The 16,667-nt window shown below is 40.1% G+C and overlaps 1 protein-coding gene across 1 annotated transcript in view; it reads left to right on the plus strand.

Annotated features, from left to right (window-relative positions):
* Nucleotides 1-8,884: 8,884 nt before the first annotated feature.
* Nucleotides 8,885-16,667, plus strand: part of LOC125178400 (sodium leak channel NALCN-like) — a gene marked incomplete at its 3' end in the record, with an annotated part of 11,997 nt that continues 4,214 nt past the window's right edge. Inside the window, exons 1-7 of the mRNA XM_047882049.1 lie at nt 8,885-9,100; nt 9,438-9,623; nt 11,314-11,537; nt 11,892-12,035; nt 14,177-14,330; nt 14,473-15,330; nt 15,956-16,177. Of these exons, the coding sequence (XP_047738005.1) occupies nt 8,999-9,100; nt 9,438-9,623; nt 11,314-11,537; nt 11,892-12,035; nt 14,177-14,330; nt 14,473-15,330; nt 15,956-16,177 (1,890 nt within the window). The remainder of the gene's footprint in view (nt 9,101-9,437; nt 9,624-11,313; nt 11,538-11,891; nt 12,036-14,176; nt 14,331-14,472; nt 15,331-15,955; nt 16,178-16,667) is intronic.

The raw sequence follows: 16,667 nt of genomic DNA on the forward strand, positions 1-16,667 counted from the left end.
AATTAAAAGCCTAATAGCTGTTAATTAAAATGTAATTAAGTCTGTCTCTTATACACATCTAGATGTGTATAAGAGACAGGTGCTCGGTTGTGGTGGTATGGTGCTTGGTTGTGGTGGTATGGTGGTCGGTTGTGATTGAATGACAAGTACTCCTAAGACCTCTCCGGCTGTCCAGGTTTCGGCAGCGCTGTCACCCGCACGACCGACCGACACCCGCGCACTGCGCTCGCCTGGGTCAAAACTGCAACTGCAGTTTGTGATGCCTGGTCAGCCTATCCACCTGCAGCTGCAAATTCTTGCAGTTTTGTTTTGCCTTCTCCCTCTCCTTGCTCCCCCTGAGGCTTAGGTAAGAGCTAAGCAATGCTCTGGAACTCCACCAAACATCCAAACAAAGAGGAGTGAACTCCCACACCCCGCCATGATGAAATACCAACGCAACTACCGCTGAGACAGGCACGAGATAAGTTAGGAATGTGGCTTATGAAGCATTGCTGGTATATACAAGATAATTCTACGAATGTGTCTCGTTGGTTAATGGAAGTAAATAAGAGATACTTTTCACATGGCATCAATTGCATTACTATCTTAAAGTCTTCTGAATATAATATAATTATGACAGCTTCGATTAGGAGCTATCGTCAGCATGTCGCATATTCTTCAACACCCGGCCTCCTTACCGATTTAAATAAGAGTTTTCACATCTTGTCGCCGGTTTCGAACCCCCAGCTCACACTCCAATCATCATGAATCATGATGGTTTTAACCACACCTATGTGGTTTAACCTGTAATAACGCCTTGAAACAAACAGTTGCAGGTTTCGAACTTCCAACTCGCTGTTCCAATCTTCGTGGTTTTAACAACTCGGTCTCCATGCCCATGTTGTCAAGAATTTTGACAACTAGTAGCGGGTTTCGAACCTAAAACTCATGATTCCAATCTTTTTGGTCTTAACCACTCAGCCTTCATCTATTTCTTTGTTACGGGAGGTAGACGCGCAGTACAAACCTACAAGAGAGTTCACGGAGATCATGTATGATGAATTTTTTTATTCGTAATTGCTTGCGTAATCAGTGATGCGAACGTATTGTTATATACAATAAGAGCTATAAAGCTCATTACGCCAGTCGTGGGACTTAATGAGTGAGTGTAAATTATGGTAACTTACCCTCCTGGCGTGATTTGCACATTTTTTGGGGGGTAATTCAGAGGTAAATATTTTGGAGGGTATTGTATTTATTGCAGATGGTAGTAATTCTTTTTAGTTTAGATTCAATTATACCTGTTATTAATTGACGAGAAGTCGACGGTGCACATCATCTGGATGATAATAATTATAAATTACCCCATAGGTATGATGTTTGGAAATAATCATTTCAGTGGTTCGTGCATTAATACTGCAGAGAAACATATAATACGGCAGTCTATAACTTGGGCTCTAAGGTTTACTACGAAAGGTTTTAAAAACGATATACTCACTTTTACCGTTAGAAAACCATAATGTTGACTTATTGATCAAAATTCAAATTCTAAAAGTTTTACATCGTTCGGTTCTGAAGGCTATTGAAGTCTGATCATGAATGAACTGATAGTGCGCTATTGTCATTTGAACACTATAGAATCCATGGCTCAAATCTTAAGAGGAATAAAATCATCTCAATAGAAATCCATTTTCAAAAGATACAGCGAAGCTCTGTTTCGAAACTCTGTTGATTTTTTGTTCGCACTTCAATTAATTATTACTGAATTGCGACATGCGAAGACAAGGCACGAGCTGGGCAGGATGCTGGAAACCTTATTAAATACTTTCTGTGCTGTAACGATAACTTCCGTTGTTGCGGAAACGGCTTAGCAACTCGTATTGATCGGCTGCTACTGCTAGAGATTGCATCGCGTTACGCCGTTAGCCTTTAGGTGTTACCCGTGACATTTCGGAATTATTAAAAGTGTTAACTATGTTATCATGTTAATTTCTTGGACTTGGAGCATTATATTACTATATTTAAAGTTATTATAAGTGTTCTTGCTTTACAAACTTTATTTTTTGGTGAAAAACATATTTTTTTAACCCAATCTGACAAATATTCTGAAGAGATTAGATTTAGAGATGTAGTTTGTTAACTTTGTTTCACAATTAATATTAACATTTGATAAAATGAACAAGCCATTTTTCCCTAAAATATGATGCATGATATTTATTTAATTGTTATCTGTAAATTCTATTGCTAAAAATTTTTGCACAAAGAATTGCAAAGCAGAAACCATTGTATAACCCATTCAAAATTTCAGACAGAAATACTTGAAAATTCCTGGTAAAAAGATTGTTTCATGCTTAACTAGAAAAATTGACGGAAGGCAGAAGCCACCTATAAATTGGATACAAATACAATTATTTATGAGTTTTTTTTTAAATTTCACCCATTCCTTATTCCTATAACCTTTTCCTAATTTCTTCTGCCAAAAATAGAAAAATTGCCTTATTATACCTGTCCAGCAGCAATGCAGCATAAATGATAGTGTCAAACTGATTTTATGACCAGCAGTTTTCAAAAATCACCTGCAAAATGATGGTATTTACCTGTAATTTTAGGGAAAGTCTGTCTAATATTTGAAATTCGGATTCATAATGCAATAATGGGTTTAAAAAAATTACAGACACAAGTGCGCTGGTGTGGCTGCCACTGGCTGGTGTTTCTGATTTTTGCAGAATATATTTTTAAAGCTCCCTATAGTAGAGGCTAGAAATTGGTGAAATAAACAAACTAAACAATCCAGCAAAAGCCACACATAAAAACAATAAAACGCTTTAATAATTCATTTATTTTTAAGACTTTTTTCTTTGGCTATAATCAGGTATGTGTGAAAAAAATTCCTTTGTTGGTAATCTAAATTACAAGAGAATCTAGAAAAATATCATAGAAATATAATAAGTAAAATAAATATAAGTGGAAAAGCTATACATTTTTTCTTTATTCATTTCAAGTATGTCCCAAAAATGGACCAAATTTAGGCACTTTTATTTTAACTATCATTTATGAATTCCTTGTAGCCAATTTAACAAATTTCAGCACCATTAGAAAGCTCTTGTTGTTGACTCTCTATTCTAACTAAAATAAAAATATTTTTGTCAAGGCTTTGACTGCAGGTGGCTGGTGGGTAGGGGAAACAGGTGACTGATATATATGAATGTTATAAATTTACCAATAGGCAGAATTGAAGAGAACAAATTCCAGTTTCTTGGTTTTGTCACCATAAGTGAGATAAAAAATATCTGAGATTTACAAATCCATTGCAAGAATGTGTTGAAGACAGATGATTGGAGGGGGGAGTTGAGACTTGAGTTGAGTCAGGGGCTGCAGTGGCACCCACTGGACTAGGACTGGGGCTGGGTCTCTACCCTGTCTCTCCTGCATACGTATATTAATAATGTATAACATGTTAATATATAAAATAAATAAAGTTTTTACTAATTAAAAAATTAATAATAAATAAAAATAATAGTAGTATCATTACTAATTGATATTAATAATGTTAATTAACATGTCAATATTTACCCCATCAGTCATTAAAATTACAGGCAGCGCAGAAGTGGAACTAGTACCAAGTAGCAGTAGTAGCCTAGCCCCTACCCTAGGCTGACTAACACTTGACTAAGTAACTAGACAAGGGCAGTACAGGGTAGGTGCAAGTAAACAATTTTATGTAACAATGTCTTTGTAACATTAAAATCATCCTGGTCAGTAAATTATGTGCAAAAAAAACTTCTCAACTTTGAAGTATGAACTGAAACACTAACAGGAACCTGGAAGGCAGTCACATTACTGAGAATGAAGCACTATTAGTATCAAAATTCATACTAGTAGTATCAATTGATGGATTGGTGACTCAATACTTGTAGTATTGCATCACCAAACGCCAGTGCAGCTGTCTGTAAGGGTATCAATGAAGCTGAACAGCATAAATCAAATCAGTGGGTAATAATGGACAAGTTAAACAGTAATTTTAATGGCATATAAACTGATAGACAAAAATGGATACTTAACTTAATACTTAGAGCAATGCCAAAGATATTGGAGGAGTGTAGATAGCTGATGGCTGAGTCACAGAGGATGGACAGTAGAGTTACAGATGATGGATGGTAGAGTTACAGATAACTGACAGTAGAGTTACAGATGACTGACGGTAGAGTTACAGATGACTGATGGTAGAAGTACAGATGACTGACGTACTGACTAGTAGTTTCCTTTAAATTCATTGAAAAAGTTATCAATCTTGTCCATGACAAACTCGCTGAACTGCCAGTTGCACACTCGCTAAGTAAAGGGAAAATGGACACCAATATAAACACCAAGAAATACTGACGGGCTTCTTTTGTTTGGTGCCCACCCACACACGTGTTTAAGTAATGAAGTGGTTTTTGCGCTCGGTTTGACAGATCAGTTCAGATGCGCAGTGCGCATCTGAACAAAGCACATCTAAAAGCTCCCCGATTGCTAAACTTCCCTTCAAGATAAAAATTCCGCTGCAGTCGACTGTCACAGACGACTGATGGTAAAAGTACAGACAACTGACAGTAGAGTCACAGACTACTGATGGTAGAAGTACAGACAGCTGATGGTAGAGTTACAGACGACTGACGGTAGAAGTACAGACGACTGACGGTAGAAGCACAGATGACTGACATCTCATAGGCCCACTGAAAATGCTTCTGGGGTAGTCTTGCCTTTAACTCGAGTGTACCAGATAGTCTCCCCAACTGGAACTGAAATAGACACAAGAGAGATCAGCATGGCCCCTTAAATGTTTCAAAGGTAAAGAAAATAATGATCACTGGTCAGACAAGTGAAGATTATTCATCAAGAGCACACTTTAAGTTACTAACCTATGGTACTGGCGGCCAGAGCAAGAGTGACTGATAGCCAGCTAATGAGCACTGACTATGACTGCGGGTGCAAATATTACCCTAGGGTTTACTAAAAATGGCTTGATCCTTACACTGTCATTCACACATGCTGATCTCTCTTGTCGGCATTGGACTTGTCATTTTACAACTTGCAAAATCACTATACGATTGAAGGCAGAGCTCTGAAATTTGAAGAGCATGCTCAAAGAACTATTAGCTTGTTTTCTCACCATCTTTCATTAATGCCCAATAATAGTAAAAAAAATTCTTGCCCAATTTGGCTTCACTCGTGCTGAAGCCAAAACTGACTATCTGCCATTTTGGTCATTTTTAGCGCATTTTCTCATTTATGGAAAAAATGCACTATTGTGCTCACCATGTCTGTCCATCTGTCTGTCTGTCTGTCTGTCCATCTCTCCATGACCTCAAGTTTTTGTCGATGAGAAAATGCGCTCGCTGTCATTCACTGCAGTGTGTACTGAGTTACCTATATTTTTTGTGGTCTTGCTTTGTTTGTGCACAACCTACTATAATAAAGAAAAATGATACATTTTCACCTATGTTTTTTCATATGATCATTTTATTTGCACATTTCTGCTAAGTACAATTAATTCCAGTACAAGTCTGCCTTATATTCCTGATTGGCTTTTAGCATGGTCATTTTTGTCTCATTCATGTACATTTTAGTTTACTGTAAGTTTGTGCATTTGATACAAAGTTCTGTCTGGAAGATATGGCTAGCAGTAAAATTTGCAAATTCACTTTGTCAAAAGCAACAATTTTGACAACTCAAAAGTGTGCCAATGAAAAATAAAATGTTGTATCCAATCAACTATTAAAAAGTAAGATATTTTGGTGCATATTCTCAATACCGTACCAACCTATATACTAGAACTACTGATTACAAGGTATCTCATTGTAGTTGATTTTAGTAAAGTTTCTCTAACAACAGCCGGCAGTAACATGGATGCTGCACCTGTGCTCCCTGATATCGCTGGTCTCGGTCTCAGCTAACACACCCCGCACCTTCGAGATGCACCACGAGCTGCGATACATCACACTCGCTGCTGACCTCTTCGTCACGCTGCTCTTCACCACAGAGATGATCATCAAAATGCACTCGTTTGGCATCATCAGGGTGAGTGGCATACTTGTGTTGCAATCTTAATATATTTAATATTTGTTAATATTTGTGCTTAAATTATCAGGGTGAGTGACCTACTTCGGTTACAATTATTATGGTGAGTCAAATGCTTCCATTATAATCACCAGGGGGAGTGAAAGGACTTTTTAGGTAAAGTCTAGACCAGCAGCAAAAGAATTTTTTGTTGTCTTTTTTAGGGATGAGTGGTGTGCTTCACACGATATCATCAGTGTGCGTAGAAAGCTTCAGCCGGTATCGTTCTTATGATTATTCTACAAAGCAGTTTTCGTGGCGTCTGGTTCAAATGAACTTCGAGGGCACGTTACACATAAGTTTACTAGCGACCTTGAACTGCGTGCGCTACTGCATGCACAGCCAGTGAAGATCGCGCAATATCAGCGACGCGTGGTCGAATTTTTTGCTTATTGCATATGAGTCATGCAGCTGCGTTCATTATGGGTTGCAGTTTAAAAAGTGCTGTGGTCGGAAGTCAATAGAGTGTGGCTTTACATAGTCCAATCAGGTCAGAATGAGCGCCACCACTAAAAAGGGCCTCGAGAGATAGTGGCTGACGCTACGTAGTCGACGCAGAGCGCCAAAAAAGCGGTGGTGACTATATGGCAATGTGATGGTTCATAGAAAGTTCCGAGTCCAGCAGAATGTCCAGGTTACGAACCGAAGACACATGGCACGACAAACTCGTTGCCCACACGAACAGGGTTGGCTGGAAGCTGATACTGGCGATGAGCAGTCGCAAACCAAATAAAGTAGTTCTTTATGCATCGAACTAGAGCTGGTTGGAGTGCATCCAGTCTGAGACGGCGTCCATGCAGACTATATATAGACATCCGGTCCTGCAACGCTGCAACGTCCGCCAGTGCACAGTAGCCTCATATTTGGGGGTCGTCGGCGAACATGTGCGAAATCAAACTGTGAATCAATTGGTATGTGCAATACGTTGACAGTATATAACAGGAAGCGGATCGGGCCGAGCAACGATGGCTTTTGAAGAAGAGTTCCCGCATCGAACGCTTCGGAATCTATTTCTGAGACAGGACTCGAACCACCGCAGCACTGTGTCGCACAGGCCGGATGATATGTCAAATGACGCAATAAAGTGGCGTGGTCGACCGAAGCACCTTCAGCACGGTGGTTTCCATCGAGTGGAGATGGCGGTATGCAGACTGGAGACGAGGCATGAGACCGGACTGCTAAAGATGGTTTTCAGCTGTCGGGCCACAACTCGTTCTAGAAGTTTCGACAAAATCGAAGATAAAAATTCCGCTGCAGTCGACTGTCACAGACGACTGATGGTAAAAGTACAGACAACTGACAGTAGAGTCACAGACTACTGATGGTAGAAGTACAGACAGCTGATGGTAGAGTTACAGACGACTGACGGTAGAAGTACAGACGACTGACGGTAGAAGCACAGATGACTGACATCTCATAGGCCCACTGAAAATGCTTCTGGGGTAGTCTTGCCTTTAACTCGAGTGTACCAGATAGTCTCCCCAACTGGAACTGAAATAGACACAAGAGAGATCAGCATGGCCCCTTAAATGTTTCAAAGGTAAAGAAAATAATGATCACTGGTCAGACAAGTGAAGATTATTCATCAAGAGCACACTTTAAGTTACTAACCTATGGTGCTGGCGGCTGGAGCAAGAGTGACTGATAGCCGGCTAATGAGCACTGACTATGACTGCGGGTGCAAATATTACCCTAGGGTTTACTAAAAATGGCTTGATCCTTACACTGTGATTCACACATGCTGATCTCTCTTGTTGGCATTGGACTTGTCTTTTTACAACTTGCAAAATCACTATGCGATTGAAGGCAGAGCTCTGAAATTTGAAGAGCATGCTCAAAGAACTATTAGCTTGTTTTCTCACCATCTTTCATTAATGCCCAATAATAGTAAAAAAAATTCTTGCCCAATTTGGCTTCACTCGTGCTGAAGCCAAAACTGACTATCTGCCATTTTGGTCATTTTTAGCGCATTTTCTCATTTATGGAAAAAATGCACTATTGTGCTCACCATGTCTGTCCATCTGTCTGTCTGTCTGTCTGTCCATCTCTCCATGACCTCAAGTTTTTGTCGATGAGAAAATGCGCTCGCTGTCATTCACTGCAGTGTGTACTGAGTTACCTATATTTTTTGTGGTCTTGCTTTGTTTGTGCACAACCTACTATAATAAAGAAAAATGATACATTTTCACCTATGTTTTTTCATATGATCATTTTATTTGCACATTTCTGCTAAGTACAATTAATTCCAGTACAAGTCTGCCTTATATTCCTGATTGGCTTTTAGCATGGTCATTTTTGTCTCATTCATGTATGGCTTTTATACAATTTTCCACTTGGAATGATAAACAAATTTTTTGGCACTTGACTAATTTCATTGTATGATCATCATTTATGGCATAAAGGTTGCCAGACTGTCCTATCAGCCTTCTAATTTAGTCATAATGTAAATTCATTAATATGCTGGCTAAGTCTAGAGTACCTATCAATAAATGTCATCTTATATTATTTTGAAGGACTCGTAAATGAGTAATTATAATAAAATATTTTTACAGTAAAATATTTTTCCGCATGCTCTTTACTGTCTGAAATATTTATTAAACATGATTTGTATGAATAGAGATAGGTAAATTTGAAATTTAAAAAAATAATTTGAATAATGATTAAGTTAATGTTGTTAGTTGTAGGTTATCATATTCTTATTAGTACATCTCAAAACAGATATATGTAGTACTATTTAATGCAGCAGCAGAACTCCATGAATCTAAAAATTACTATAAAAAGCCAAATTTGTTCCAGATCAGTTTCAATTTCATAAAAAATTATTTTTTATCAACTACATTAAATATTTTTAAACTATAGGTTTGATGAAATCAGTGATCAAGATGTGAAGTTACTGGTGGTTTAGTATTCTCTGGCAGCCATGTTGGGCCGCCGTCAGTCAGTTAGGGGTGAGCCCATCCTCATAGACTACACTCTCTATGAGAACGCTAATGAAAGCTCTGATCTTGAGTGGATGAAAAAGGTAAGATTTCACCATCTGGACAACCTAACTTGTAAATGTGATGAGATACTAACAGGTAAGGTCGTGAATATGTTTACATTTTAGTTTAAGTTTGTGTGTTTGACACAAAGTTCTGTCTAGAAATACGTACCGTAGCTAGCAGTAAAATTTAAAATTTTTTTTTGTCAAAAGCAACACTTTTGATAACTCTTTAGTAGGTAATGAAAAATAAAACATTAAATCAAATCGACTATCAAAAAGTAAGATATTTTAGTGCATATTCTCAATACCATCATATGTACTAGTACTACTGACTACAAGATATCAGTTGATTTTAGTAAAGTTTCTCTAACAACAGCCTGCAGTAACATGGATGCTGCACCTGTGCTCCCTGATATCGCTGGTCTCGGTCTCAGCTAACACACCCCGCACCTTCGAGATGCACCACGAGCTGCGATACATCACACTCGCTGCTGACCTCTTCGTCACGCTGCTCTTCACCACAGAGATGATCATCAAAATGCACTCGTTTGGCATCATCAGGGTGAGTGGCATACTTGTGTCGCAATCTTCAGGTCGATGTGAACACCCGTGTTGCAATTATCAATGTGAGTTGCATTCTACTGTTGCAATATCAGGGTGAGGTTAATGATTCTGCTGCAATTATCAAGGTGAGTGACATACTTCAGTTACAATCATTATGGTGAGTCAAATGCTTCCATTATAATCACCAGGGGGAGTGAAAGGACTTTTTAGGTAAAGTCTAGACCAGCAGCAAAAGAATTTTTTGTTGTCTTTTTTAGGGATGAGTGGTGTGCTTCACACGATATCATCAGTGTGTAGAAAGCTTCACCCGGTATCGTTATCTTTATATTATACGAAGCATTTATCTTGGCGTTAGGTTCAAACGAACTTCGAGGGAACGTTACACATAAGTTTAATAGCAAGCGAAACATAGAAATTAAGACGAGACAGGATTATAACGGATGAAAATGACTAAGAACTTGATTCATATAGGCCACGGAAGCCGGCAGACTGTTCCAGGTTTTTACATCTCACTACATCGGCGACCGGGAACGCTCTGTCACCGACGGTAGATGGACGTGTAGATGGAACGACGAGGTTCGCTGTTGATGACGAGCGTAATTTTCTTCTAGGAGGCATATCCCACACGCGCTGCAGACATTTCCGATGCTTTCACGGCACCAGACCGTGTATACATCGGAACGTCAGGACAGCGACCTTTGTCGGTTTTTGATGCATTGAGCTGGAGCTGATTGGAGTGCATCCAGTCTGAGACGGCGTCCATGCAGACAGACATCCGGTCCTGCAACGCTGCGGCGTCCGCCGGTGCACCGTAGCCAAAAAATTTGGGTGTCGTCGACTAACATAAGCGGAATCGATCTATGTGAATCAATTATGTGCAACACGTCGACAGCATATATAACAGGAAGAGGATCGGGCCGAGAACTGATCCCTTTGGCACGCCGCAAGTGACGAAGATGGCGTAGAAGAAAGGTTCCCGCGTCGAACGCATTGGAATCTACTGCTGAGATGGGACTCGAACCACCGCAGCACTTTGACACGCAGGCCGAATGATAGGATACGTCAAGTCGATGCAATAAAGTGGCGTGGTTGACCGAGTCAATCGCGGCCGACAGGTCGAGTACCAGTGCCGCAATGTCGCCGCGGTCTGGAGAAGTACCTTCAGCACAGCGGTTTCCGACTAGTGGAGATGACGGTATAAGCAGACTAAAGACGAGGCATGAGACCGGACTGCTGAAGATGGTCGTTCAGCTGTCGGGCCACAACGCGTTCCAGGAGTTTCGACAAAATCGACAGGTTGGAGATGGTCGAAATGATTTGGAATCAGAAGCGTCAAGGCCTATTTTTTCAATATTGATCTTGCAGCACGCAGTCGAACCGACACGGTGCATATGTTGCCGACGGAGCACCGGCTGACGACGCTCGCACAGCACAAATATTGTTTTAAGAAACTGCACGGAATTCCTCCACGCTTACGTCACCCGAAGCCTCTGTATGACCTCTTCCCACGAGTTTATCCAGCGAACGCCACAGTGCTAGAGAGTCATTGCGTTGGGCGTTGACTCTATGGCGCCAAAATGACCCATTTCATTAAGGTTTGTATTAAGGTTTGTGGAATGCTTCAACTGGTATCATCAGGTTATGTGGAATACTTCAATCACAATCACATACTTTTACCCGTGTTCCAGGGTGACACTCCGTACCTGAAGGACCGCTGGTGCCAGTATGACGCCAGTATGGTCTTCTTTCACTGGGTGTCCATTGTGCTGCACGTGTTCGAGCTGATGCAGTGGGTGGAGCCGTACGCTGCCCTGTCGGTGCTGCGCGCTCCACGCCCTCTCATCGTCGTCAGGCTCGTCAGGCTCTTCCTCATCTTCTCTCTGCCCAAGAGCAGACTCAAGCAGATCTTCAAGTGGGTTTCAGATATGCTCTTGTGGTTGCAGGAATGTTGAGGGCGTCTAGTGATCTTGTTTACGTCGATTTTAAATTATTTTATCACTTCAATGTCTGTTTTATCACAATTTTATACTACATTACCAGTATGTGTATACTACAGCAGCTGTACGGCGCCTAGCTCTAACTCTAGAAGTTCGAGCTAACCGATGAGGAACACGTCGTTGTAAGGGCTGATTTGGGTGCAGCTGTACTTATATAACGTCGTTGTGTGTTAATGTGCAATGTTCGAGCCAGCAGATCACGAACGTGTCGCTGTTCTTCTTATCGCTGTACCTGCCTCCAGAGACTTCAGCTGTATATTTCTCTGCAGACGTTCGAGCCAGCAGATCACGAACGTGTCGCTGTTCTTCCTGTTCTTCTTATCGCTGTACGGGCTGCTGGGGGTGCAGCTGTTCGGTGACCTCAGCAGACACTGCGTCCTCGCGTCTAACCGCACCAACTCATCCGATGAACCGTTAGTATTTGATATATTTTATCCATGATTAATAATACGTATTCAATTATTATAAATTTCTGCTGTTAAGATTCAATTTCATACCTTTTTTTACTGCTGCTTATTCTAATTATTTATACATTAATTTGTTAATGAATTTTGTTGTTAAAAATTCGACTTGCACAAATTTTTTTTGCCGCTAGCTATTACTCTTATATCGGTAATTTCCTGGCCGAATATAATTTTTACATTTCAACTCATTATACTTTGAATTACTTTCATTATGTTTTCACATAGATACCATTATTATCGGTTACAAGAGTTATAAGAATACTTATGGCGGACGATGCGATTGATGACGAGGTATTGATGAAGAACAATAACAAAAGACGAATTAAAAGAGCAATAAGTAAGCTGGAGTCCTACTGTGACTCGCGTCACCTACTACCTATGTGACGAGAGAAAATATCAGAATGAAAACATTTTAATCACCAAAACTATAAAATAATAGTTGGCCAAACTGTAAAATGAATTCATTTATTAGGAGCCCTACTATTTAATAACCAATTTTCCAATGCTGTACCGTACGCCTTGAGACGCGTGAAACGAAACGGAGTTTCTAGCTGGGCAGCGAGATGGGTGGTTCTCTGTGTGTGGTTCAAAATAAATTAATTACTTATGTCTGTTTGGGACCTATAAAATAAACTTTGTTTGGAGGAGGAGGCGGCACGTACTGTTCGGGCAGGAAATAAATGGAGGAACGAAAGTGTTACATCCTGTATACACAGAATATCATAAGATCCTATTCATATTCTTTATATATGATGTATAATAAATATTATACCTATATAATTTCTTATACAATATCGTATAAATAACGCCAGGATTCGTGTGCTCAAGATGAGGCCTGTCAACAAAATATCATAGACTATTTTCTTTACATATCCCTTATATAAATTATAATACACACTACAGAAGTGGCAGGGTATGTTCGATCGATAGGCCTGTAGATATCATATCATAGACTATTTCCTATATCATATTAGTATATAGAATACTTGCTATACTATATATACTACGGAAAATATGTAAAATAGTGTATATTAAAGTATATATACCACAATAAAATATGTAAAATAGTGTATATTAAAGTATATATACAACAATAAAATATGCAAAATAATGTATATATTATAGTATATATACTATAATAAAATATTCAAAATAGTATATATTATAGGATATTACCCACAAAAAAAAAATATTATAAATAGTATATACAGTGGGGGGAAATAAATATTCGTATACTTGAAAAATCGTATTTTAATGTATGTAAGTACACAAACTTAACAGGAAAAGTAATTTAAATTATGTATAGAGACGCATAGTATTCAAAAATACTATCAAAAGAAATTAAATCTCAGCATTGAGATTTAATTTCTATTGATGCTATTTTTGAATACAATGCGCCTCTATACATAATATAAATCACTTCTCCTTTTCAGTTTGTGTACTTACATACATTAAAATACGATTTTTCAAGTGTACGAATATTTATTTCCCCCCACTGTATATATATTATAGTTAGTATCAGAAGGCAGAATAAGCTTGTTTCAACACGGGTGGTTAATGGCCAGGGAATTCGTCAATTTAAATTTTCAGGGTCGAACAATATTCTTCAGATGAATTGTATATACATATATATATATATTATAGTATATATACCATAATAAAATATTGAAAATATTATATATTATTGTATATATACCACTATAAAAGATGCAAAATAGTATATATTATAGTATATATACCACAAAAAATATGAAAAATAGTATATAGTTGCAATAAAACATATAGTATATATATTTTATTGTATATATTACAATAAAATTATATTATTACAATATATTATAGTATATATGTATATATTGCAATAAAATATGTAAAATGGTATATATTAAAGTATTTGTACCAGAATAAAAGATTAAAAATAGTGTATATAATATAGTATATATACCATAATAAAATATTTAAAATAGTATATATTATAGTATATATAACACAATAAAATATGTAAAATAGTTTATATTAAAGTATATATACAACTATAAAATATGCAAAAATAGTATATATTATAGTATATACCGTGCAAAAAATGTCAGGATGAGCGAGATCACGCTGGGGGAGCTGGCGGTGCCTGACACGTTCTGCTCGCTGGACGGGTCAGGCTACCAGTGTCCCAGCAACATGGTCTGCAAGAAGCTAGACCTCCCCAGCAGCGTCGGCGGCTTCACGGGCTTCAGCAACTTCGGTAATGTTCTTCAGTTGTTCAGGGGTGTTCCTTAGGTGTTTAGGAAGTGTTGGATGTTCCTTAGGTGTTTAGGGGTGTTGGGTGTTTAGGGAGTGTTGGGTGTTCCTTAGGTGTTCAGGGGGTGTTGGGTGTTTCTTCTCATTACAGCTACATGTATCTTCACGGTGTACCAAGTGTCCCCACACTGATATCAAGTATCCTCCTACCCTCCACACTAATATCAAGTATCCTCCTACCCTCCACACTAATATCAAGTATCCTCCTACCCTCCACACTAATATCAAGTATCCTCCTACCCTCCACACTAATATCAAGTATCCTCCTACCCTCCACACTAATATCAAGTATCCTCCTACCCTCCACACTAATATCAAGTATCCTCCTACCCTCCACACTAATATCAAGTATCCTCCTACCCTCCACACTAATATCAAGTATCCTCCTACCCTCCACACTAATATCAAGTATCCTCCTACCCTCCACACTAATATCAAGTATCCTCCTACCCTCCACACTAATATCAAGTATCCTCCTACCCTCCACACTAATATCAAGTATCCTCCTACCCTCCACACTAATATCAAGTATCCTCCTACCCTCCACACTAATATCAAGTATCCTCCTACCCTCCACACTAATATCAAGTATCCTCCTACCCTCCACACTAATATCAAGTATCCTCCTACCCTCCACACTAATATCAAGTATCCTCCTACCCTCCACACTAATATCAAGTATCCTCCTACCCTCCACACTAATATCAAGTATCCTCCTACCCTCCACACTAATATCAAGTATCCTCCTACCCTCCACACTAATATCAAGTATCCTCCTACCCTCCACACTAATATCAAGTATCCTCCTACCCTCCACACTAATATCAAGTATCCTCCTACCCTCCACACTAATATCAAGTATCCTCCTACCCTCCACACTAATATCAAGTATCCTCCTACCCTCCANGGTGGGTCTAGGGGGCAGATCCCCCAGCAGACCACTACACAGGTGGGTCTAGGGGGCAGATCCCCCAGCAGACCACTACACAGGTGGGTCTAGGGGCAGATCCCCCAGCAGACCACTACATAGGTGGGTCTAGGGGGCAGATCCCCCAGCAGACCACTACACTGGTGGGTTTAGGGGCAGATACCCCAGCAGACCACTACACAGGTGGGTCTAGGGGCAGATCCCCCAGCAGACCACCACACAGGTGGGTCCAGGGTCTAAATTTTGGGGTCCAGTTCCAGAAGATGTGGGGTCTAGGGGGCAGATACCCCAGCAGACCACCAGGGTCTAGGGACACAGTATGTAAGGGCGCTGTAAGACTGTAGACCACCTCTTAGGTGCTGTCAGGAGACGACGCAGGCTGGCGGCTGATGTCAGTACATGACAGCAAGACCACCAGGGTCTAGGGGGCAGGATGTAAGGGTCTAGGGGGCAGGATGTAAGGGTCTAGGGGGCAGTATGTGCGGGCGCTGTAACACTAGACCACCTCCTAGGTGCTGTCAGGAGACGACGCAGGCTGGCGGCTGATGTCAGTCAATGACAGCAAGACCACCAGGGTCTAGGGGGCAGGATGTAAGGGTCTAGGGGGCAGTATGTGCGGGCGCTGTAACACTAGACCACCTCCTAGGTGCTGTCAGGAGACGACGGCGGCTGGCGGCTGATGTCAGTAAATGACAGCAAGACCAAAGGCTGGGCGCCGCATTTCTGCGTCAAGTACCTGCAGTCTGCGGGCTTCTACCTGCTCATCATGGCGGCCATCATCATAGACGCCGTATGGGCGGCCAGCCTTGTCTTCCGCCATGACGGTACCGAGCGGGAGGAGGTCTATAGGAACTACTACTATGCTGAGGTGCGGGCTACTTTATTGTAGAATAATAATAATAAAATATGTTATACAGACCGATGCAAAAGGTTAGCCCCACCCCTTTAAAACATCATAACACATCGAGTTTTGCGAGTTTTATTGTGCAAATGGTGGCAAACGAATCGTCTTGGTCTCAGTAATCAAAATACAATAGACTGTAGTGAAAATGTAATTAGTAACGGAGAAAATGAAAAACACATGTTTTTGCACCGACGCAAAAGGTTAGCCCCACTTTGTACACTTTGACATTTTAAGCAAAACAAAACATATGTCAGCTGCAAAACTAAAAGTTATTTACCGATATGCTCCCCGTTGGCTTTGTAGACATCCAAGCACCGCTTTTCCATGCCCTGAGACAATCTACGGAGGTAGTTGGGGCCCAGATTGGACCAGGCGGCTTGAATGGCCAACTCGAGTTCTTCCTTCGTGTCATACTGCTTCCCGCAAGGCTTAGACGATCCCAGCCATGTACCCG

Source organism: Hyalella azteca, unplaced genomic scaffold, assembly GCF_000764305.2.
Source record: "Hyalella azteca isolate HAZT.00-mixed unplaced genomic scaffold, Hazt_2.0.2 contig9547, whole genome shotgun sequence".
NCBI classification, from domain to species: Eukaryota; Metazoa; Arthropoda; class Malacostraca; order Amphipoda; family Hyalellidae; genus Hyalella; species Hyalella azteca.